The sequence below is a fragment of the Fulmarus glacialis genome, unplaced genomic scaffold (genome assembly GCF_000690835.1).
Source record: "Fulmarus glacialis isolate BGI_N327 unplaced genomic scaffold, ASM69083v1 scaffold6149, whole genome shotgun sequence".
Taxonomy (NCBI): domain Eukaryota; kingdom Metazoa; phylum Chordata; class Aves; order Procellariiformes; family Procellariidae; genus Fulmarus; species Fulmarus glacialis.
The window spans coordinates 1-24305 of NW_009233755.1; the positions used below are offsets into that span (position 1 = coordinate 1).

Below are 24305 nucleotides of genomic sequence, written 5' to 3' on the forward strand. Positions count from 1 at the left end.
GGAAAGGGAAAGGGAAAGGGAAAGGAAATCTCATTTTGGACATAGAGGAAGCAACATTCTTGACAGTCTTACTTGATCCACTAGCCCAGGGGGTATCTCAGTGTTTAATAGAAATCCTTTGGGATGTAGCCTCCCATCTACCTCCAATAGGTAAAACATACACCCAGGTTCATGCCATCATAAATTTTCTCAGGTCTCTCCACAAAAGCAACCTTCAGTTAATATAAAACCTTGATGTCATCACTGCTGTCCCCAATCGCTCCGGATCTTCAGGGCCTCCCTCCCGCTGCCTCTGGCGTTTGCCGGAGCATCCCTTTGCACGTGGGAGGTCCCCTGGGTGCTCCTGCCTGGCACCCCGGCCACCGCTGCTGAACGCAGACGTGCCTGGAGATACTGCAAATGAGTTAGTGAGGACGGCTGGAAAATGAACTTGTATTTTGACCATGTCCCCCAGGTATTCACATACTGTGTCTCAAAACCTTTTGCCTTCTGGCAATACTTTTTTTGCCTGCATAGCGAATGTCTGGACAGGATTTCCGAGGGCAGTTTGGGCCACGTTTGGGTTGGTGCCAGTGATCCTGCTGTGCTGTGAGTTGGCTGCCCCAGGGCAGTGGGGTCTGCCAGTGCTGCACTTGACCTTCGGCGGCACAAATCTCTGCCCTTCCCTGTAACGCTGGTGCTAATGTTGCTCTGCAGCCAAAAGGACAGTGAGGACAACCTAAGCAAGAACTGCAAGAGCAACCGAGTGTCTGGCAGCTCAGTGGCCCAAGGAACCATCTCCAAAATGGTGACAGACACAAACCACCGCTGACTTACTTTCAGTCTACAGATGCAAGCGGACGATGTCCTTCCAGCTCAGCTGACATTCGCATCCCTTGTTACACCCATTTCGATCCCTGCAGAAAGCTGGTGTCAACGCATCTCCAAACAGAACCACTCCTCCCATGTCTCGGCAGCGGTGCTGGGAGCAATGACACCCCGGCAAGCCCGGGTGCCAAATCCACATGGACAGGGCTGAGAAACAACCACAGGGCAGAGGAGGAGGCGAGCAGTGATACCCAAACCCAGCAGACCCAACACTGGCAGCAAGGCTGTGCATGCAGCCCCTCTGCAGCCCCGGCGTCTTGGAAATGCCAGGCTCCCTTCCCACGTTTCTCTCCCGGCTTCCCGCTACCTTGGCTATTTGCAGGAGTAAAGAATCTCTCACCAGATACACAAGATCTTAAAAGCTCACTATTTGATCAACGCCAGATTTTCCAAGTAGCTTTCCAGCGGGTATTATTTCTACTGCTGCAATAATTAAGGTTGTGCAACTATTAGTAGAAGGATGCGAGCTGAGCACAACGTGTCACTTGTGATTGTAATTAAAAGCACAGCCGCTCAAATGTACGTTTGCTATTCAGATACATGCTCAGAAATGGCACCACAAATGTAATGCAAAGGCAGCACATACAAACAATTGCCCTTCAATTATGAATATTTGGATTTTGAACCTTTGTGAGTCATTAATAAATGTTATTTAATTATTAAAGAAAAACAAAGCAGAAGAAATGCATCAGGAGGTGGAAGCATTGTGTCACTTGACGCAGCCTTATAGCCTTCTACTGCCTCTCACTCTGAATGTCCCTGCTTTATTTTTAAAGGACGCAATGTCACCAACTGATTGAAAAACGGCAAAAATTATTCCTGTACACAAAGGAAGCCCTGCCAGGTCACTGAAAAATGATCCAACAGTCTCAGGAAGGTTTATCCTACGTGCAGTGAAGTTTTCAGGCACACTATGTCCAGATAAATCACCCGCGCTAAGGCACTCACTTTTTACTAGCTTTTTTTCTGCATTCGTCTTGGAAGGCCTGCCTTTTGCTCAACGCCCGACTTCCAAGGGTGCTGGTAAAAGCATCCAGCCACTGCCTGCTGGCGTCACCTGTAAAGCCATGACCTGACTGGCATGTTATAGCAGGGTCATACAGTCACAGACTTCCGAAAATCCCTATTTCAGCCTGCTGCTGCCCTTGAGGGCTGTCTCGTGGTTAGCAGGTATTGAAAGTGGTACTGCCAGAGGCTGAGATCAGAGCATTTGCTGTCCCGCACCGCACCGAGTCTAAGGGTGGATTCATCTCACGTGTCTAGGCTGTCAAGGCTTTTATGTGGTCTGGTTGTCTGGACTCCCTTTATGCTCGCTGGATAAAAAAACAGTTCTTCACTTGTCAGTATTTTAGATGTCTGCCTTTCGATGTGATGTACCATGACCTGGAACTGCCTCTTTCTCCCTGGCTTGGATTTATCTCTTTACATTCCCAGTGTCTGAAGCCAAGTGAGATGAATCCCACTGTTTTGGGGAAGTCAGGACCAGCTCCCCAGGATGATTATGCCCCTCATTCCTTTTGAAATGGGTGGAAGCGTCTCCAGTCCCCTGAGGATTTGGGGCCAGGGCAGGAGTACCCCCCACCCCCTTGCTTCTCACCCACAAGTATTAGTAGATGCTCTTGGACCCCCTGCCCTGCAGATCAGGCATCTTGTAAGCCAACTCCACTGCCTCTGTGAACAAGCAGCAAAACTGGGCCAGTAGTGATTTCCACCAGAAAAACACAAGGCTGGCCAACTTTGCTCAGACATTCCCTACTGCAAATAGCGTAATAACATTTACAGTGTTTATTGGCCACTTCATATACCAAACTGCTGTTTTGACTAGTCTTGAAAAAGGCTTAGGACTTCATCTGAGGTTTTAGGCTTCTTCATCCTTCTCCAGTCCACACCAGGTTGGATCTACAGGTGCTTGAGGCCAGGCTTCATCCTGTCGGTGCTGTAGCAGAGCCCAGGAGTGATGCGGAGGTGCCCAAACGCCGCAGGGCAGGGTCGGTGATGGAGATGGAGGGTGCCCACCCTGCTCGGGGCTACATTCCTTGTTCCTAGATGCACGGCTTTGCCCAGGACAGCGCTGACAGCAGCAGGGCAATGCCCATGCGATGGGGTTGGAGCTGCAGCTCCTCTCCATCCCCATCTCTCCAGGGAGCTGGCCATATGCTGAGCCCGTGGTGTCCACAGCTCTACCAACGGGGCTCCCACCGGGGAGCAAAGGCTTGGAAGAAAAGCCTGCTCAGACCAGGAGCATGGATAGGGCGAGAAGAAAGGAGTGCGGGTGTTTCAAAATTTTGCCAAACGCCCCCAAAGCTTTGTGTTGTTTATGAGCAAATGGTCTGAAGTTCCTCATGGTCTCCAAGCCACAGCGAGCTTCCCAGCAAGAGCAACAGCCCATGGAGGGAGTTTTTGCTGTGAATAAAAACACTCCTTCATCCCATTTGGAGTCCTTGAGCTGCAGGGAGATGCCACTGTCTTCTCTTGCCTGTGGCTACAGAGAACATTGGCTCCAGGGCATTGCTGGATCTAGCCAGAAGCAGTTCACCAGAGCCTGTCAGGATTGACAAATATTACAAAGTTGCAGCAATTTCATTTAAGTTGCATGTAAGAAACAAACAAACAAACAAACACCAAAAAAATGAAGAGTGGGAGTCTGACAGTGTAGAAGCATCCTCGTTCCATTTTCCTTTCAAATGACTTCTTATTTTGATCGTATTCTGTGGAGTCAAACATCCTTCATGACCAAAATAGGGTGGCGGGCTGAGGGGAGCTATTTTCTTGGAGATTTTCTGTATTTCCAGGTTTCATCCCAGCTTAGAATGAAAATCAAGTTACTACTCATGAAAATCTCCATGAAAATACATTTCCTTGTTCCATACTGCCCATCTCCTCGGCCATATGAACAGGCTGGTTATACTCCAGCAAGAGCCAATGTGGTAGGAATTACCTTTCCCTTTCAATTCAGAAAAGCACACAAGGGAATAAATACCGATCACGCAGTGGCTGGGACAGAAGGCTGCCATGATATTCATTTCTCCTCTGTGAGCCTAGCAGAAACGTTGTCTACAAGTCAGGTCAGAAGGGGAGGACGCCAAGGCTGAAAAGATGTTGAAATTCCTCTATGCTGAGACTGTCAGCAAAATGGCTATTTTTCATCATGCGGTTGAATTCAGAAGGCTTATGGCAATAACACCTCCCCAGTCACCTCCCTCCCCACCCCCCTCATTGCTGCTTGCTCGGCAGTGAGACCCTGCATCCAACACCCTGGCCAGCCGTGATGCCTGGTCAGCCACTGCTCAGAGATAAGGTCCAGCTTTATAAAATACCTCCTCGCTTGAAGTCAGCGTGGCAGCAAACCCCGAAAGGGGCAGTAGGTGCAAATGCTTTCTTGCTGTCCTTAACCCCTTGCACCAATTGTCTTTGGCCCCAGAGGAGCCCTGATGTCTCCAACCATCCAGAGTGTGCTCCAGGTCCCCCTCGAGGCATAGGCTGAGTCTCCACATGCTGCCACAGGCTTCTGGGGAGCCCAAGGAGCATTCAAGGAGCATGGAAAAATCCCATTTAAGAAACCAGCCAGTTACTGAAACTAAAACATTGGGTGGGAAGCCCAGTGCCAGCGTAGGCAGGACAGGCGTCCTGGGTCAAGCCTGGAATTTCTGGCCCAAACCACGCTTCCCACCGGCCGTCCTGGCCAGCCACACGTTCTTCTTGTCGCTTCTTGCCTAAAATGCGGGACACCAAATTTACTGTCAGCTACGTACCTGAGTACTCATCCTTCCCTCTCCCCATACCCCAGTTTCTCCTGGCTCAGAGCCCTTCCCTCTCCCCATCACTCTCTCTTTCTTCCCATTAGGTTTTCTTTTTTTTATAAGCCACTTCAAACGGTTTCACAATGCAGGACAGACACTCTTTGCTTTCGAGGGCTGCAATAACCATTCTCTTTGTTCAGAGCAGAGAGGAGGGAACGTCAGCATAACTTCTTATTATCCAGCATTAATCCAGCCAGCAGCACACAAGGGGACCAGATGCTGTGTTTAGCTGGGGTAGCTGTACGTTCAGCGGAGTTGCTCTTCCCCGCCGCTGAGAGCGTGCCGAGGCAGCACCAGAGCAGGTCTTGCCTCTGAAGAGCTGTGATTGCCCGCTGTAACCACCTGGTTTGTGTTGCCTTGTGAAAAACCAGCTGCAGAGAGAAGGTGTGTTACTGGGTCTCCAGGGAGTGAGAAATGCTCCGACCTTGTGTTAAAAAGCCGTTCAAGCTTAAGAAAAGAGGATGGGGGCAACATCTTGCTGGGAGGAGAGAGGTTTAAACATATTTGATAGCAAATATGTTAAATTAGTAAATATCCCCTTCTTCCTGACTTCTCCCCCAACAATTATACATGCTATGAAAAAAAATCGTACGAGGGTGGCGGCAGGGCAGTGCCCTCCTGACACGGGCACGGTCCCGCTGTACAAAAGGCAGGACAGAGGGATATCGGCAATGCCGTGAGATTAGTTCAACCGACACTTCACAGACACATGAGCCATATTTTCAACTTCTCTGCGCGGCCGGCCGGGGACGGAGGGCTGGTCCCCGCTCCCCAGACTCAGCCATCGCCTCAAATGCGGACATCCCCGCGGGGTGTTTGCGGACATTTCTTCCCACCCCGGTTTGTAGGTTTTAATCCACCTGCACATCTTCTTGCTCCACCTCAAGATAACCAGGTTAACACTGCTGCCAACATCGCCCTGTCCAGTGCATTCAGCCCCCCCCAATCTTTCTCCCGGGCTCAGCCCACCTCTCTGCAGACCCTCGCAGCCGGGAGGAGGTGTGTGCATGTCCTGCCAGGTGGAGGGGGAATAAATGAAGGACCTGGGAGGCTCAGCAGGCGATGACAGAGTAATAATAATAAATTGCCAGCACTAATTAACCCGTGCCATCCTGACTCTGTCTCTGCAGTGGCTACGACTTCGACTATGACTACTACAGAGACGACTTCTACGACAGGTGAGCAGGGGAGGCATCAGCCAAAGGGGCTTTCCATGGGGCGAGATCTTCCCTGCAGCGCGGCTCCTGCCGTGGGAGCGAGGTGGGGTGCAGGGTGGTCCTCCCCAGCCCGGTGCGGTGGGGTGCATGGCCAGGCTGTGCCCCGGCTCACTGCCAGCACTGCTTGGGCTTCGGTTGTGGCACCCGATCGCCGGCACAGCAGGGCTGGGTGCTGCAGGGCTGGGTGCTGCGGGGCTGCTTCAGCCCTCCCATCCCTCCCCACCGCTCCAGGCTCTTCGAGTACCGGGGCCGAGTCTCGCCGGTGCCCAGGGTGGTTCCCGTGAAGCGGCCGCGGGTCACCATCCCCCTCGTCCGGCGTGTGAAGGCGACGCTCCCCGTCAAGCTCTTCGCCAGGTCGGCTGCCATCGCCAACAGCTCGGCCAAGTTGAAGTGTGAGTATGTGCGTGGGGTGCAGCAGGACGGTGTGGAGACTGGTGTGCACATGGACCTCCCATCCCCAGGCATTCACCCACAGGGCCAGATGCTCTCAGGGAAAACCTTAAAAAAACCAAAACGTCTGGAAACAACAGCCCAAGTGAGGGCCCTTCAGAAGCCCGCGGCTGCGGATGCAGCAGGGGAAGGTGCATGTACAACCTGAGCATGCCAAAGCCTCCACAACGTGCCTGGACAACAGACACACAGGCTTTTTTGGGTGCATACCCGCAGCCACCCCGTGCAGCGAGGTGTGAGCATCACCGCGCGTTGATCCCAGGGATGCGAGGAGTGTGTTTCTAGCATGGGGTTTCTGGTTGATTTTTTAATCTGCTCAGCGAGGTGACTTGGGCCAGGCAGAGGGGTGAGGCAGGCGCCTCGGGCGCTCTGCGCGGCACTAAATGCCTTTTTTTCCTTCCTTCCTCCCAAGTGAAGTGCAGCGAGCTGCAAACAATCAAAACTGAGCTGACACAGATCAAATCCAACATTGATGCTCTCCTGGGCCGACTGGAGCAGATCGCTGAAGAACAGAAGATGTCCACAGGTCAGTTGGGTGCGCACGGATGCCTCAGGGCAAAGAACGCAGGGAAGTATCTGCAGATCTGGCCTTGAAACCATCGCAGCTTAGAGCATCCTCTGGGCTCTGACAGTGAAGTGTCGACCCCCCATGTTCCAGGGTGGAATCACAGGCCAAAATTACATGCCAGAATTCCCCAAATTACGGAATTGAGTTTTAAAATGATGAGGGTTTTTTTGTCATGTAGTTTGTATTTTTTTAGTTTGCTTTTTTGTTCTATTATTCTGTTCTGTTCTGTTCTGTTCTATTCTATTCTATTCTATTCTGTTCTGTTCTATTCTATTCTATTTTATGCTATCTGCCTCCCACGCTCACTCTGGAGGGATGCAGAACAATGACCTGCTCTGCCTGCCCACTCCAGGGTTGCTTTCAGGCAGCTTCCTCAAAATCAGCAAGATTTCCCATTGCAGAAAAAAACCTAGATCCATTATTTACCTACCGACTGAATTTGGGGGCCCACTGAATTAGTGTCATCAGGCTTCGGACATTGCCTCCCCCTTCCCTGATCCTGGTGGCTTGGCTCTTGCTCTCACAGAGGTACGGAAGAAGGCGGATGGCAGCAAAAGCGAAATCTCGCAGGAAGACACGGCATCAGAGGCAGAGGTCAACACGGAGGAGCCGCTGAATGGGGATGAGGGTGAGGAAGAGGGTCTCGCACGGGATGAGTGTGAAGATGAACTGGTAAGAGAGTTTGGATAATACATCCCTCCAGCCAAAGGAGTTCAGTAATGGACCACATTTTTACTGGAACTTACTAAATCCCCAGAAAAATAGTTTTTCCTTCCTCAAAAGCAATTGTTGTATTTAAATCCCATGATTGTTCACAGCTTGTTCTTTCAAACTGTTCTGCTGCTTGCAAAAGCATTGACCTAGCAAATGCATGTAGAGACACTCAAGAAACATGGTTGGCTCTTGAAATTTGGACCACATTTATCCTTGATTTCACAACTATCAATTAATGGTTAAAACAAGTTGCTCTGCTCCCAAGTAATTCCCAGATGGATTGAAACATAGGGCAAAGACAGGCCATGTTTTATTAACTGCACTTTCCTGACAATGTGCATTTGCAATGCCTTTTCGTCTGAATGGACACCAAATGGCATAAACCTAGTTATAAAGTCGGAGCAAGCCGTGACCGCTGCGCTGTACATCCATGGCGAGGGCAGCACTCGAGCTGCCTGATGCCCTGCCGCCATCAGCCCCACTGGTGATAGTCCTGCCCCGAGTAAGGACACTCCCAGTGAACCCAGTGAGCAAATTTGTGCCTAAAAAGCATCTGGATGGGAGCCCTCTTCTTGGGTACTCTGATGGCAGCACTGTCATTTATCCCAAATTAAGGCTCTTCTGATCAGCTCCAAACCCAGGCAAAAGGCAACAGGGTGCTGGGGTGGAAGGACAGCTCTGCTTGCTGCCTCTTCCCCAGGACCGCAGCCCTGGGAAGCTAGGCTGGCTGGCACGGCTCTCCCCCGGAGGCTGGGGCACGTCAGGGCAGCCTCTGAGCCTGGACTGAGCGTCCCCTGCAACAGCTCCGCTCCTTCCCCACCCCGGCACTGGCAGCAGCAGAAGTGAGGATGAAGCTCAGCATCCCTCTCTTCTTCCTCACCCCCTCGTCGCTGGGGTGCCCGCACCGCATTGCACATGGGCGGCACTCTTCCTATGGCCAAAAAGCTCCTCTAAATCGAAACATTTCCCAGCTTGTTTGTATTCTTTTCTGCCCTACCTTAGTCATGATGGATGAGGGATCTGAACAGCGTCTTTCAGCTGTTTCAGTTCCTGGGGCCTCATAGCTGAAGTCTCTGACTCCTGCTAAATCTAAAAAGAGATGATTAAGGGGAGACGTCATAACAGATGCTGTAAAGAAGAAGGGCAAAAGCTGGCCTCCATCTCTATGATGTCAATCGGGATAAGGAAGGCCAGGTTTGAATTACATCAAAGGAAACAAGTAGTGGAAATTAGAGGTAAAATTTCTGATGCTAATGATGATAAAGCACACAGCCTGTCAACAAAACAATGTGGGATAAGAAACCAGAGTGGACAGACATCTGCTGGTAATGATTTAAGAAGAGCTGGTCTTCATTAAGAGCAGATGAACAAGATGACTCTTTCAGCTCCCTTCCATCTCTATTTTCTCTAACTCTCTGGTCCTAAAGTGGCATTGAGATCAGAAATATTTTACTGCCAACATCAGACAGGCTCAGCTCTGCTCAGCATGGGGCAGGTTAGTGTGTGCAGTTCGACTGCAGGGATGTTCTCTTAAACACTGCAAGGCGACTCACAAAAGCCATCCTTCATATTTTGCTCCTGACCTTACAACACTGAACAGTTCTGAAGTCTTTCCAGTTCCTGGGGAGCGACTCCTTTATCCCAGGTCTCTTTGGCTTACACACACCAGTGTAGCCTTCACAGCCTGCTGTCCACGGGCATGGTGCCCACGCCGGTCCCTAATAGCATTACCTGCCCTTGGCTCTGAAGGGCACTGCTGTCGCAGAAGAGTCAGAGGTCACTCAGACAAATCTGATCTAATAGTTAGTTTACTGAGTTCTAAATTTAGGTGTGTAAAATATTTTGTAAGTGCAGTTGGATTGGTGGCAATACTGGTCAATACTGTATTATTTACTACACTTAGAGTTAGTATGGGATACAAAGATTATCGTGTAAGCTTACTATATCTATCTTAAATGTTACAAGCATGCAAAAAAATGTCACTTACCAACCCATCGATGCCTGGTGTCAGGTGAGGGATCTCTCAGCCTCTCTCAGGGGTAACCTCAAGAGGCGTCCCTACGCAAGGGGAGATCCCCGCCGCGCAGCCAGCGGCTACGGAGGGAGAGCTCAAAGGGCCCTGATGGCTGCAGTTATTTGTAGCATAAAGTGATTGATTCGTAGTCAGATTTTCTGCTGTGTTCATGCAGTTTCGGCCGCTTATCAGCCCAGTCTCCAGCCAAACCATTGGTTTTTTTTGTTTTGGTGCTGGGTTCTCACTGATAGCCTCACACAATAGGATTAACTTTGTTTAGGCTTACTTGCTGAGCATCTGCCTGGACCAAAGTCCCTTTAGTTCAAACAGGAGGAGTGCATCCATCGCAAGTGGGAAAGACACGGTTTATGCAAGGCAAGAACCAGACCTGCCAACACTTGGGCAGCACCCAGCACAGAGGCTTCCCTGCCATGAACCTCTTCCCCGTGGTGACAAGTGGGGAAGATCCAACTGGACTTGGGTCTAGGTCCCACCTTTACCCTGTAGGCAACCGTAGGATGTCTCCTGCGGACCAGGAGGCCTGAGCATCCCTGGTCATAGGGGAGTTCACTGAATCAGAGCTCTTGTGAAAATACTACGGCTAAGCAGAGTGGTGCTTCACAGTGGTGGTAGCCCCAGCTGGGTGAGGGGGAGCGTTTTAGTCCCCGAGGCAGTCAGGCACACAATTTCCATTGAAGGTCAATGGGAGCTGGGCAAATACTTCCTTTCAGCCCCACTTCCAGTGCAAAGTTGGCTGCCCTGGCTTTGTGCACAAATCTCTGCTTGGCCTTGGTGAAGTTTCCAACATCACCTGGGGAAATCAAGTCCAAAATACACGCTGCAGCCCACAGGGAGAAGGACGAAGGGGGCCGCCCTCCCAGCAGGCGTTTGTGCCCTTTTCAGAGAGGGTGGGCAAGAAAGGAGCTCTGCGGAGGAAGGATAAAGTAGGTAATGCTTCGTTCCCACAGGCTCTGCCACTAGGCTCAGGGACCTGGGTGGCCAGAAGACAGACTGGACCAGTGAAAACCAAGAAGAAAAAAAAGCAGCATGGAGTACCTTGGCCTTTTCCATGTGCTTTGTCACTAGGTCCCTTGGTCCCCTGCCCCCTCACGCAGTGAGCTCACACTTTCCTTAGCCTTCCTTTTGCTGCTGGGGTACCTACAGATGCTCTTTTAACTCCATCACTGCGCACTGGAGGGATGGCTCTATATTCCTCCTGGGGTCTCAGCTCTGCTTTCCATCTTCTAGGTTCTGCCTTTTCATGCAGGAAAAAGCTCGGTTGGAGCTTGCTGTTCATCCACGCTGGCCTCCTGCCACACCTGCCCAATTGTCATCAGAACAGGCCATTCTTGTGCTTCAAGGCAGGTGTCCTTGAAGATGACCCAGATGCCCTGGCCTCCTTGGCCTCCGGAGCAGTCTCCCTGCCAAGCAGATCCCTGAACAACCCAAAATCTGCTCTCTCAAGTTCAGGGATTTGATTCTGCTCTTTATCTTGGCCACTTCGCTCAGGATACTCAACTTCACAGTCTCATGGTCACTGCAGCCAAGACTTCTCTCCATCTTCACATCTTTGACTAGTTCTTTCTTGGTCATCAGTAACAGTCCAGAAATCTCCTGGGTTGCTTGTACCCAGCCCTGCTGCCCTCCCACCAGATGCCAGCGCAGTTGAAGTCCCCCGGGAGTACACGGGCCTGCGATCAGGGGGCTTTTTCCAGCCATCCAGAGGAGCCTTCGTATCAGGTGGTCTGTAGCAGATGCTTGCCATGATGTCACCCATGTTGGTCTGTCCCCTGATCCTCTCAGCTGACTCATCAACTGTTCCAAGACAATTCCTTTGCCCAGAGCACGTGCCACCTCCCCTGGCTTTCCTGAGGAACCTGTTCCCAGGGCGCTACCTGCTCTGCAATTGCAGAGAAGGAGCCTTTGTTCTGTTGCCAGAAGTCACAAGCCTCCAGACTTCCCTCTCTTGGGAGCCTCCATCCACAGCTCCTTTGAGCGTAGTCTCCAGCTGTCCCTTCTTCGTGCGTTGCAGTCCTGAGGCTTTTCCCATGTGGGGTCTGTGCAAAGACCCTGTTGGTCTCCCCCAGTGCCCTGTAAACCAGCCTGCTGCTAAGAAGATTGGGACTGGGTTCCCTTGCCTTTCCCTTCAGATTACCTACCATCCCCTGCAGACATCTCCTGGATCCATTTCCATCTCTAAAATTCACCACAAAATCTGGCCTATGCAGGAGGTAAAATCCTACTGCTGAGCACCTAATTCTTTTAATGATACTGCATTGCAGAACGGCTCCAGGAGAGGGACTTTCACATGCCGTGCTTTCAAAACCACTGTTGCATGGGGAGTGGTTCAGGACACCGGCACTGTTACTGTGGCCTTTGGAGTGATGATTATTATGGGTGTTATCATTCTGGATGATGAGTTTGGCTGCAAACCAGTTTCTGTGTTCAACAGCAGAGTCATTGCATCATGCACGATTTGCCATTGCGGACTGACTGTTCCTTGGCATCGTCGGGCAGTTCCTGTAACGCGGGAATGCCTGTTCCCCGGTGCGGGCCATTTCTAGATCCCAAATTAACTTCTCGCAGTGCTACAACAAGGCACGAGCTGTGCAAGCACACACAGTAAACTTTATGAAAGTGCTGAGCATGGACTTAACCTGGCCATGCAGAAATGAGGCATGCAGTCTGAGCATGGCAACTCATGCCACAGGCTCGAGACCTTCCCTGGGACGTGCCCACTGGAGGCGCTGACTCTGGTGCAGCCCAGGTCAGACGCCTGACTTTACACAAGGGAAGGTGGGCTTAATTTCATCCCAGTCCCTTTGAGATCAAAATCCAGGAGGGAATCACACATCCCAGGTCTGGTTGGCAGAGCCCTTCCAGAATAAGGAGCCAGAGGAAATTTTTGGGTTTCCCTGGGACTGTGCCTGCCAGACACCACAGCCACGGCACCCAGTGTCCACATCAGGTGTGTTTTGTAGCTCCTCCACCACGCTGAGCAACCTGACACTGCGAGCTCTCCCCGCCATGGTACCAGCTGGTCACCACATGTGCGGTGTCGCGGGGTCCCAGGCAGGGCAGGAGGGACACGTGGTGATTTACTGTTTCTGGTTCCCTTTTCCCTCCAGGAGAACAGCCATTACACACATGCGGAGGATGCCAGGCTACAGTAACCAGGTACAGCTCACACACTGCGCTTTAGAGGCTGATTCTGGGCAAAAGCTTTCATTCCATGCGTGTTGGGGTGGGAGGGGTTGCTGCTTCAGAAGATGCTCTTTTCCACTGATTCTCTGTTTTCCTAGCACTGAGCCTGGCTGCTCAGCTGGGTCACCGATCTACCCCCTCGCTCCCTTTCCTAAAATCACAAATCTTTGAGGTTCAAGGAAAATTATGTACCTTTTTTTCCCTGCCCCCGCCTCCCTCCTCTCCTTGCAGCCCATTCAGAACAGCAGTGAGCAACAGTGTGAGGAAGGCACGAGGCTAAACCCTGTCCTGGCACGTTGAGCAAGACAAGCTGAATCGAAGTGCTGCTGTCATCTCTACCTGGCATTCAAAAGGAGAAACATGGCCCGACATCTTCCATCCATCTGTAAAGCAAAGACAAAGAAAACTCATCATCCCAGTGAATCCCCACTACCCCGTGCAATGGATTCGGAGCTCTGCAGCCAGCAGAGGCAGGAACCAAACCCTGCGCAATCCGTAACTGTCACTGACTGGATAACGGGAGAGCGGTTGTGTCACCAAATGAGTCAGAGATGTTATAGAGCTTTTTGTAGGGGAGGAGGGAGAACTAAGCCTAACCCAATAAAGACAATTTTTTCCCGTGCTAGGTGAGAGCCAGAGCATTTGCTAACTGGGGGAAAAGTACTGTCTCAGTTTGGACAATTTGTGTTCTCACGCTAAAGGTCATGTTGAGGAAGAGGGAGTGGGGTGAGCTGTCCTCCCAGAACGGTCACCTCCTGTCATGTCTCTTTTGCCCCATGAGCTGCCGCAGGTACACGGGCACTTCCAGGTGGAAAGGAGTCGGTGCTGGTGCATGTGCTGTGCTCTTTGCAGCTGCTCGAAGAGAAGGGAAGGGGAAAGGAAGCTGCCTGCAGGAAAGCAAGTGATCCCAAGCAGGAGAAACAAAGCATATGTCATCTTCAGTGCTTCGGTATCCTCGTTCTCCGCTGGGAAACCACTATGTAAAGGCTGAGCAAGTCTCTGCACAGTAAGGGGGTGCAAGCGTGTGTGGATGAGGCCCTTCTCTTGGACCAGCTGCTCCCTGGAAGGGATGTAATCCCCCCACTTCTCCAGCCCAGTGCCAGAGACATCAGCCCCTTCCCCAGGGTGCTGATGTCTCCTCCCGCCCCAGCCTCGCTGGGTCTTCACACCGACGCGGCACGCCAGGAGAGCAGCGCGACGGCTCGGGCTCCTGACTGCGAAGGCTGTGCTCCATCACCAGCCTGGCGGGTCTGCGCAGCATGACACCTTGCCTGAGCGTAACGAGACTGGTAACGGTGAATACCCCGAGCACGGTGCATATGGGCGTGCAAGCACCTCCCCTGCCTACCCAAATTCAAGCTGCTTTTGACCCACGCCACGTCCCGCGAGCAGAGGGCTGCAGCAGCCAGCATGCGGCTTGTTGTGGGACCCCCCTTACACCGCACACCCAAGAGGTTCTCTCAGCCTTTCTCTTCTTGTTCGTTCCTCCTTTGTGGGCTTACCCAGTTTTTCTGAGTTCAGGGGTAGATGGGACTGAAATTGCACAACACTTTATTCAGATCAGGTGTGTCCTGCCCATCTCCCCTCTTCCCCTCCAAAACACACACACAAACACACATCAGTGCTTTGAATCCAGAACGGTGTCCACAGCTTCTCCTTGGTCAAACCCTCCCACAAAACGCGTGGCCCCCAGGTCGTAGGGAGTGCGCTGAGAGGGAACTCCTGCTTTCTGCTCCAGCGCTCAAAGCCAGACCTCGTCTACAGCATCTCTCTTTGAAGGGTGAAGGGAAAAACAGGTCCCGGGGGCCACGCTTCCCTCCCCCGAGGGCCATCCTGGAGCAAGCATGGCTCTTGAAGCACAATGTTTTATTTGCATTTCTTAGTTTCAAATAATTCATGAGGGATTAAAGGGATAACCGTGCTTTCCCCTACCTTTTTCCGGTTCCTGTACAATTTATCCATTGTGTTGTACTGAGCCGTTGTAGAGCTGTTTTCTAGGCTTTGAGAGATGAGCTGCAGTTTTTGCTATGAACTGACTGTGGTGCTGATGTTTGGGAGAAAGGTGACCTTGTACATACAATCCTGTATAATAAAAGAAAGAAATCTAATTTGCTTTCGCTCTCTTCTCTCTGTCATGCGTACCACACACACACACACACACACACACTGTTTTCCTCTATTTCAGACAGGTTAAGTCGTCTTTCCCTTTCTAAGCTTCCGCGCTGCTCACAGGATTTGCTTTCCCTTACACAAGGTATATCCCACCGGGCTGAGCAAAACATCTGGGTTCACAGGGGCTCTGGGCTTTTCCTCCGGAGACCTGGAAACTCCATGCAGGAGAGCAGGGGACAAATCCAGACCTTTAGTCTCTGGAGTTTGCACTGGTCCAGCTCATAACAGACTGGAAAAATGAGGCTGCTGTTCCAGTTTGCACGAGCCAACGGTGCTAATAAGCGCCCCTTAAGCACAATGTCTTCGGGCCGACTCCGCAGGCCCTTCCTCAGCAGAGCAAAGCTCACACCGTGTTGCCAGCTGTGTACGTGTTCACTGGAGTAATCATCCAAACCTGGCACGTTTGGCACCTGAGCTGTGTCTGGAGGGCACCGGTGACCACATGGGGAGAAGCCAGCTGCTACCACACTTTCAATGCTTTTTTAAGTTTCCAGTCCTGGAAAGTTGTCTGCTGAGCCTGGCCTGAACTGTCATCCAGCACTGGAGGGCAAAGCTGCCTACTGCATCTGTTCAAGTTCACGTGAGTCTGGGGGGATGCTTGAACATCCATCCGTCCATCCCTCCTGCCATCAGTCACCAGTTCGCTTCAAGATGAGGAAAGCAGCATGGTCAGACTAATGGCTGGACATCTTTGCAGCTAGGAAGAACGAGGTAAAAAAAAAAAAAAAAAGCACATCAAAATGTTTGGCTATCAAGATCAAAATCAGCCCAACCTTTAGTCCGCTGACCCGTGTACCTGGGCTCTGAGAGCGACCATGGCTCAGTGCCTCGGAGGAGGGCAGAGCTCCATCCCCCCCAGCCCCTGCCTCACCGGCCAAACGCTGAGCCTGGCGCCGGGTAATTGCAGCGCGGTGCAGCTCATCAGCTTTAGGCCATTGGAGCATGGTCGAGATCTCCTTTCTTAATTATTTTGGGGGGAGAGCGAGGGACTTTGGGAGCTCTTATGCAGGCCCCTGTATGGTAATTAACTTTGCTGTTGGCTGTAGATAGGGCCTCGACGAAATGAAGCCTGGGTTTTTCATGCTCTTCGAGTTCTGTATGTGACTCTGCAGAAAATCTTCGCGTGAAGAGGCGAGGGCACAGCAGTGGGGTGGGAAAGGGAACGCACAGCACCCCTTCCACCTCTTCAGGCCATGAAGCGGCTGCAAAGCTTCCTGCGGCTTCACTGGGCCCATCGGGAGAGGAGCAGAGGGAGAGGAGGTGCCGCCGGCAACCCAGCACTGCTTTCCCAGGGACGGAGCGGGCGGGGGATCGGCAGATGCCCACTGCAGGGGCGCGAGGCACAGGCAGAGCTGCGGAGAAAGTGGCGGGTGAAAGCACATGGGCTGTAGATGTCACAGTGGAACAGACCGCAGGGAAGAGCAGAAGCTCCGTTACTGGGCTTGTTCTGGTTGACAGAAGGATGTGTGGCCCTCCCCAAAGCATTTTAAATATCCGTGACGCAAAAAGATCTGTCAGATCTCGTTAGCTCTTGAAAGAATGTAAAGGGGTCCCACCCTTCGTGCACCCAACCTCCTTTTCCATGATCCAGTGTCCCCATAGAGTCGCTCCCTGTACGTTGTCCCTGCCCTGCTGTGATGTGGGAAGGTGAGGGTTGGGCCAGTCCATTTTCCCCCAGCATTTCTCCCAGGGCAACAGCTAATTCAACATCTGCACACTCTGAAGAAAAATGACCAACACAAATTGAGCGACTCAAATGAACATACACACAGTTTCCATCTTGTGAACTGGGAAAAAAAATGCTTTTGTTAAAGCCTTTCCCCACCACCCACAAAGACAAGATACCATTACCAAGTGCCCTGGACCTCGCTTGGCTTCTCACATCTGCTGCTCTGCTGGTTGCCGTCCCATCTGCGTTTGGTGGCGACAGCAGCATGGTTGTTGTTTGAAACAAAACTGAAGGTCTCAGTCCCCACTGCCTTGCCTGCACCTCTACAAAGGAAGCATGAAACGTATGAGGTTGCTGACACACGTTGGGCTTAAATGTGCTGCTCTGGATGGGAACAGCAGATGTGCAGGAAGTTTCGGTGCTCTGCTTTTTCATTTGATGGCCTCGGTGGTCATTAGAGCAATAGAGCAGGGTTACTCCGGTCCCAAATCCTCCTTTTATGTGCTTCTGGACATGGAAAGGCTATCTGTCAGGCCAAAATGCCTGTGATCTTGCATTCAGTTTGAGTCAGGAGATGCAACACTAACTTTATACACATATAGATACTCACTAACTTTAATAAATCCTTTTAACTTTAATAAGCATCATGGTTAAAGTCCATGCGGCACTTTGGAAATACTTCGGTTACTGCAGCTGTAACAGGACCCATTCTTTGGGGAATTTGTAAAAGCCAGCTGCTGCCTTTGTGAAAGTTACCATATTCCTCCTCCATTGTCTTCCCATTATCTGCAGGAGACTTAATTCCGTATTTTTTCTCTTCTGAAGAAAGCTGTGGAAACCTTTGGAGATGTGGTCAAGAACCCCAAGGGCTCCTGGTGGAGTCTGTCCATCCTCTGCCAGGAAAACACACCCAGGTCTGGGACAGGGATGGTCTGATGCCGAAAGGGCTCAGCCATATCCAAAGTCCTCTGCACGTGTCCGGCAGAGGGGCCCGAGCAGCCATTCCTGCACTGAGCCCTGCGCCGCTGGCACTGCTCCCGTACCCATCGTGGCGGCGTGTGGACGGGCACGTGCCAGTGTGGATGCACTGTACCAGTTTAGAGAGAAAACCCTCAAGTTCAGCACCTTTTCATTGCCCAGATTTACTTCCTATCAGGTGGATTATTTTCTCTGACAGGTTTGAGAGGGTTCCTCAAACACAACTTCTATGGATCCCAGCTTTCACCTCCTCCCTGGGCTCACAGCCCCAGTGATTCACCCAAACTAGCTGCAAAGGAGACCCAGAGAAAGCGTGATTGAGATAGACAAGATGCGAGAGGGGGAAAAGGGGAGGATAGGGGTGAGAGATGCAGGCAGAAGCAGGAACCCAGTCTCCCAGCCCTGCCCGCAGAGCTGCCTGCGGCACGTGAGCCTCCTTGCTGGTGCCTTCTACTCCCGTTTGCCAGCAGACATCGCTGAGGGTGAAGCACCCAGAGATGCAGCCTCCCCTGTCTGCTCACCAACCACTTCTTCACCTCTCCTGCCCCGCTGGTGAGCAACCGCTGCGGCTCCTCCTCAGCACCGCAGCTGAATTCACCACGCTTGGGAGCCAGAGATGTCCCCGCTTGGGTGTTGGGTTGGCTGCGAGCGGCTGGACGGGAATGCTTTCAGCCTGTCAACAGCTCTGGAGCACAGACCATCACGCTCTGGGCACAGCGCAAGCAGCTCCTTGAGGCCAAGGTGAAAATTTCCTGCATTAGGACCATGACTGAGACCTGGGAGGCTTCGGGAACTTTCATCTGCTCATATCCTTTGATAAAACTGCTTTGGGTGCAACAAGGTGGCGACACTTAAATATATCCATTTAAACTGCTTAAAGACCAGTCAGGCTGCAGGGTCCAGGGACCCAAATGCAGCAGCCTACCCCATCGCGATGCAGGAGCCCGGGGCACAGGAGACTCGTCCTCGCAGGCAGGGGCAGCCCTGACCATGGCTCCTCACAGCTGCATCAGCTGCAGGAGCCGTGCCAGCACCACGTTCCCAGAGGCAAAAGCAGTGATGTCCAAGTGCCACCAGAGCTGGCTATTAATACTGTATCACAGGGGGAGAGAGCATGTGCACAGGCTGTTAACACAAGAAATTAGGAACTTGTTTGCATATCAGCATCTAATACAATATTTCAGTAAATGCATTAAGAGTTTTATGCGAAGGGAGTTCAGGCTGGGCAGGAAGCAGGCAACCAGCAGGAGGAATAGGGGCAAGAGTAGAGTAATCTTAAACATACCATAATGAACTGTCTTTGTACCTAAAAGCTCTTCTAAAATAATTCACATACCCCTGGCTGATTGGGTAGGAACAAGGAATCAGAAATCATTTTTATGTACTCAGGGCTCTTATGGCCAACACAGCCACCTGGGACGTGCATTTGCATTCAAAAAGCCCAAACTTCAAGAGACACTAGAGAGATAAAAGGAGAAACAGAGATGTGTTAACAGCAATGTGGGAAAGTGGATTTAAACTAAAAGGACAGCAAAAAAAAAGAAAAGACGACATTAAGCAAAGTAACAGCACAGGCACCCAACCCTCCAGGACACCTGCAGTCACAGCCCAAAGTGTAACCCAGCAGACAGCTATCCCCATGAAATTTTCCAGGTCTCAAGGCTCGGACACATGGGACATCCTAGGAAGAAGCAGCACAGCAACTCGAAAGGTAACCAGGGGTTACATAGAAGCAAAAATGTAATTCCTATCAGTTTTACTTGTAGTCATTTGCTCTCAGCCTATTACAAAACACCCTGGCTTTAAATCTTACCAGACGCCGCTGCACTTGTCCGGTGCTGGGGCAGAGGGAACTGGCTGGAACCCAGCAGCCGGGGACTGGCCTCTCTCCTTGCAGAGCTCAAGTCCCGAGGACGCGGCGAGGGGAGGCACCTCTCCAGGGCCGTACCCACCGTGCCTGCGGGAAATTCAGGCTGGGCAGCATTTCTTCCTGCCAGGAGGCAAACGGAGGGCACGAGGGAGCAGGTCAACAACGGCTGAATCTCTGGGGCACGCAAGTGGCTGGTCTTTCAGCTGATGTTTCTCCTTCTTCTGTTCTCCTCTCCCAAAAAGAAGCAGTTGATTGAGCAATGCACCCTTGCTCCAGCCTCACCGTTACCTGTCACATACCTGCACACGTGAATAGATTTCCCAACAGGGCCATCATAAAAATTTCTTCTCCTTCCTTGCAACACTGGGAGCGTTCCCCAGGTGGTGGAGCTCAGCCCTGGTCAGCACAACGCTGCGGGGAGGAACACCGGGTTCAGAGCTGCCTTCGCAGGGACTGAGACACTGGTGGGAAAGTGGCCCAAAACATGGCTGAGATGAACAATGCTGACACCACAAACCCGACATTAAAAGGCAAATGCTTCAGAACCTTAATAGCAAAAATAAGGACAAAAGATACACTTGGCTTCTCTAATTCACTCCAGGTCCAGCTTTCAAAAACACTCGATGCATTGGGTATTGAGTTCTTTTAAAAAACATACCACAGCTGTGGATGTTGACACTTGGAGCTGTGCTACAAAAAACTTTTGAGAAATCTGGTCCTAAATGAACAAAAAAGGTGGTCCATTGAGAATTGTTCCCATCTGCAGAAAACCTTAATAATGCATTTGAGGAGCAATTTTCTGTTGGGGCAGAACAACACTCGCCCACCTGTCCTCAGCATTGGGAAGAGGGAAGCCAGAGAAGGTAACAGGGGTATGTGGTGGGGTAGCAACAGGCGACACACAAGCACGACTTTTCTGTTCCTGTATGGCACAACATACGTTTTCCATCACCCCAGATCACCATCCGTCACTGCACTCATTTAAAATAGACACAAAAATCAAGTGCTGCTTTTGCAACTGCTCCTCACTGCTTTCTACTCATGCCTTAATGGATCTGAATTATTCCCCCAGCAGGAAAAGTGTTTCCCCAGCAGTAGAACATACGGAACCTGCACTGAATCTGGGAGTGAGGTACTGAAACTGGCTGGAAACAACACAGAACCAGCCAGCCAGGGCAAAAACCATAGCACTCTGCAGAAGGTACATTTCATCTGTTGTCGTTTTAAGACAATTCCTGTCTCTCATACCACTTCACTATAAGGAAACAAAAATCCTGAGTTTATTGCTATCATTTCAGCTGGTTTTCTGGTAAAAGACAGCTTTTTCTGTTAATTATAAATATGTATGTTGAAATTAGCATGATACTGTCTTTCTACAATATCATAGTAGAGACCATTTCACACATTATAATTTTTGTTGTGGGATCATTTTCCAATCCAAGACAGATCTCCGCTCTTTTCTTACCAAAGAAAAAATAATTGCATTGGCAAATGAGCAGCAAGGCTCCCTACCTTTCCAGCCACCAAGCCCGGACGTATGGGAGAGTCCTGTGTCCTCCCAAACCAGAGCCAGGAACTATCCTGATAGGATGGGATTTGCGTTTAGATATCCAACTTAACGCCTTTGCTATCCATCACCACTGGTTGTGTATGGAGAATGTCTGCCTTGGAAAATTGCTAAACTCATAGCGGGGACCAACTCAAGGAGTCTGCTGAACTTGAGCCAGTAAAGAAACTGTAAGAACATGACCACACAGAGGACATGCAAAGAGCCACCCAACTTAGAAATGGAAAAACCCTGCTCATACCCTAATTCATATGTGGCAATATAAAACATACCTACAGAGAAAAAACAGTATAATCCCTTCTGTACTTCAGAAGACGAGGACTGGCCATAGCGATGGCTTGGCAGAGCACTCGATGGGAATGCAGAGGGACGGGCTGTCGCTGTGCGCTGTATTAGTTCCTACCTCTGTCTCATCCCCATCAGCTCTGCTCCTCACGGCACTCCCCTCTTCCCTGCCTCTGGTTTCTTGACTCCTTTTAAGCACCATTTCAACCCACAAGGCTGTGGATGTACAAGACCCACTCTTCTGGAACATGCATAACAGGCAAAGTGTGGTGCACCGGGCATTACAATCCTAATTAGAAAGGTTAATCTGATATACACAATCACCTTTTTAACAGCAGAGCTCACAACAGTATTTCAAGAGAGCAGGAATATTAACCCAGAACCAGTGCCTCTGCACACACAAATCGATACCTTTCTGATTGCATTTCTTAGTTTTTTCTCTATGGCATTTGCATACTTGCCCAATCCTCGCCTTTTGTTATTTCTATGCATTAAGTTTAATCTTATTTTTTCATTACCTACCTATTTCCTTTCTATCTTCAAGAACCCTTCAACCTTCACAACAAAACCGCTCTCTGCTGCATGGGGACAACCGCAGCTCCATCTCCGGTAAAATGGCAGCAGCGGGACTGCTGTGGTGGCAGCAGGAGTTGCGCGATGCCAGCCCGGGAGGGCTCGGGCTGCGGAGGGGAGGTCAGCCCAGGCAGGAGGGGCTCAGAGCCACAACGGTGCAAACGCTCCCTGTGTTTGCTCGGAGTTTTCTTCTGCTGGGTGATCCTGAGCCGTTCGGGGAGAGGAGGACAGCACAGCTGGGACATCTGCTCCTGATTTTCACCCTGTGCTGCAGCTTGGCCCCCTCCTTACTGCTCAGAAGATCCCTTTCATATCCACGCATGCCACAGCATCCCACCTTCTCATTTTGGCCAGCTCAGAAGACACCTCTCTGCCCACAGCATCTCCACAAGGCGCAGATGGGGCTCCAGCCCCAGCACGCTCCTCATTCTTCAAGCCCGAGTATGTTCTTGGTCAAAGGGCAGGATTTAATGGCCACCTCCCTCATCCAGAACAAAGTGTAGAGGGAAACAATGCGCTTCAGCACGCAGCTTAAATGGATCTGAGAAAGTGGAGTACGTCTGGAACTAAAAACAGTCACGTACAAAAAAAATTTGAGATCCCACAGCCATCCCCAAGGAGCCTCTCACTAACAGGGAAACCTCAATGGCAAGCATAGCCTCAAACCTAAATAACCACTTCAAGAGAACTGAAGAGATCTTTGTGCAACTCCTTCAGAAGAAAAAAGAAAGAAATGCAATCCTCCCTGCTGGCTGGGACTCGTAGGAAAGCAACCCATTGTTTGAGGGCGTCGGAAAATGTGGAGACAATGAAAGGAAGCAACACATTTTATGCTTCATTTCAGATAAGTTCATGTTTCCCAGAACTTATTTTTTCATATTCATGGTGGAAAAAAGGCTATTTTGGTGCTGAACAACGACATAGCACAAGGCCTGCAGCAGGCTTTGAGGACCAGCAGCAGTACAGAAAGACACTTCAGTCCACAAAACTAAGGCACTACTTGCCTTTTGTGCCTTGTTTTCAGAATGAATTACATCTAGCTTTTCTTCCTGTAATGAAGGCAATAGAAGTCCCTTTTCTTTTCCTTTTTTAATGAAAATTAGTATTATCAGAAGAGGATTGTAAGACCACATTAGAAACACCAAGATCCAGCTGTGTGACCTAACACTGGTGACAATTCGGGCACAAGCATGGTTTGCCATCAAAGTCCTGCTCCACTCCAAGTGAAATGTTTCCACATGGAAGAAAGAAATACATGAAACGTATGGGATAATTACCCAAAGCAGCAAGCTAGGCTGGGGGAAGAAACAAAGGTTTTAAAACTAATTTGCTTTAATACAGAAGTTAGAATTAAGGAAGCTGCTGCTGTGTTAGAAAACCCAAAGTCTCTCTGAGCCCAGAGACCCACTATGGAAGATGCAATGGGCTGAAGAGGAAGGTATCCACACATTTCTGCTGGGTATTCAGCAGAAAAATTATTAATAACGCAGATGCAAAGTTATGACTGTTTTATTTCAGAAATATGGAGTTGTTTGCCATATGCAAAAAGGAAAAAGGATGAACTGCAAACAAGGAATGAGCCTGGCGTTATAGTCACAAGCAGAAGGGAAGCAAGAAGGTATTTTTCTTCCTGCAAGGAAAAGGCAATTCCTCATGTCTATCGGGCAGCAACGTGTTTCCAGGGCCAGCTTAAATTTCTACTTCTGTATAAGGAAGTACGGTTGCTCCCTTGGGCTTGTGACAGAGACTAACAGCACGGGTTCAGCCATATTCTTATATACAGAATATATAAGAACATATAGCGTGTATATGTGTATGATACCTATGTGAATATGTATGTATATCTCACCTATATTCATCTATGGTGAAGCACCTACAGTAAAAGCACAGTCTCTCTAGGCTTTTTCTAAAAACTAAGAGACTGGCTGAATCGCCTCTGCAGGCACTTCCCCGTCTTCATTATTGACTACAGGAAGAGCTAAAAAACCTGGATTTCTTAGCCAAGGGACTGGAGCCACGTGAGGTCCCTTCAAGCCAAAGGCTTTTACAGATGAGACAGCACGTGTCAAAGATCAGCAAGAGCCCTCGAACCTGTTTATCTTTAGGATTCCACAATTTCCAAGAAACATCTTCCTTCAAAAGCCTTTTTCCTCCTCCTGTCCCAAGATCATTTAAGCAACTGATCAGGATCAGAGCAACCTTTTTTCTCCATCAGCTCTCTGCATTCAAAGGCGTACTGAGGGAAAGCACACATGAAGTTGCGCTCCCCTCTCTGCCATAGGATTTTACTGTTTATCCAAAATCCTTTTAGCTATTAGCCCAAATTAGAGCCATTTGAGAAGAGTTTTCCCAAGGTT

At 50.4% G+C, this 24305-nt stretch overlaps 1 protein-coding gene across 1 annotated transcript; it reads left to right on the forward strand.

Annotated features, from left to right (window-relative positions):
* The first annotated feature begins 5338 nt into the window (after window positions 1-5338).
* Window positions 5339-13283, forward strand: LOC104071489 (RNA-binding protein Raly-like). Its single transcript, XM_009585418.1, has 7 exons — window positions 5339-5343; window positions 5798-5845; window positions 6116-6276; window positions 6747-6860; window positions 7429-7574; window positions 12759-12807; window positions 13066-13283. Exons 1-6 carry the CDS (start codon window positions 5339-5341, stop codon window positions 12801-12803), a joined length of 519 nt encoding a protein of 172 aa, XP_009583713.1. The 3' UTR covers window positions 12804-12807; window positions 13066-13283.
* Window positions 13284-24305: the final 11022 nt, after the last annotated feature.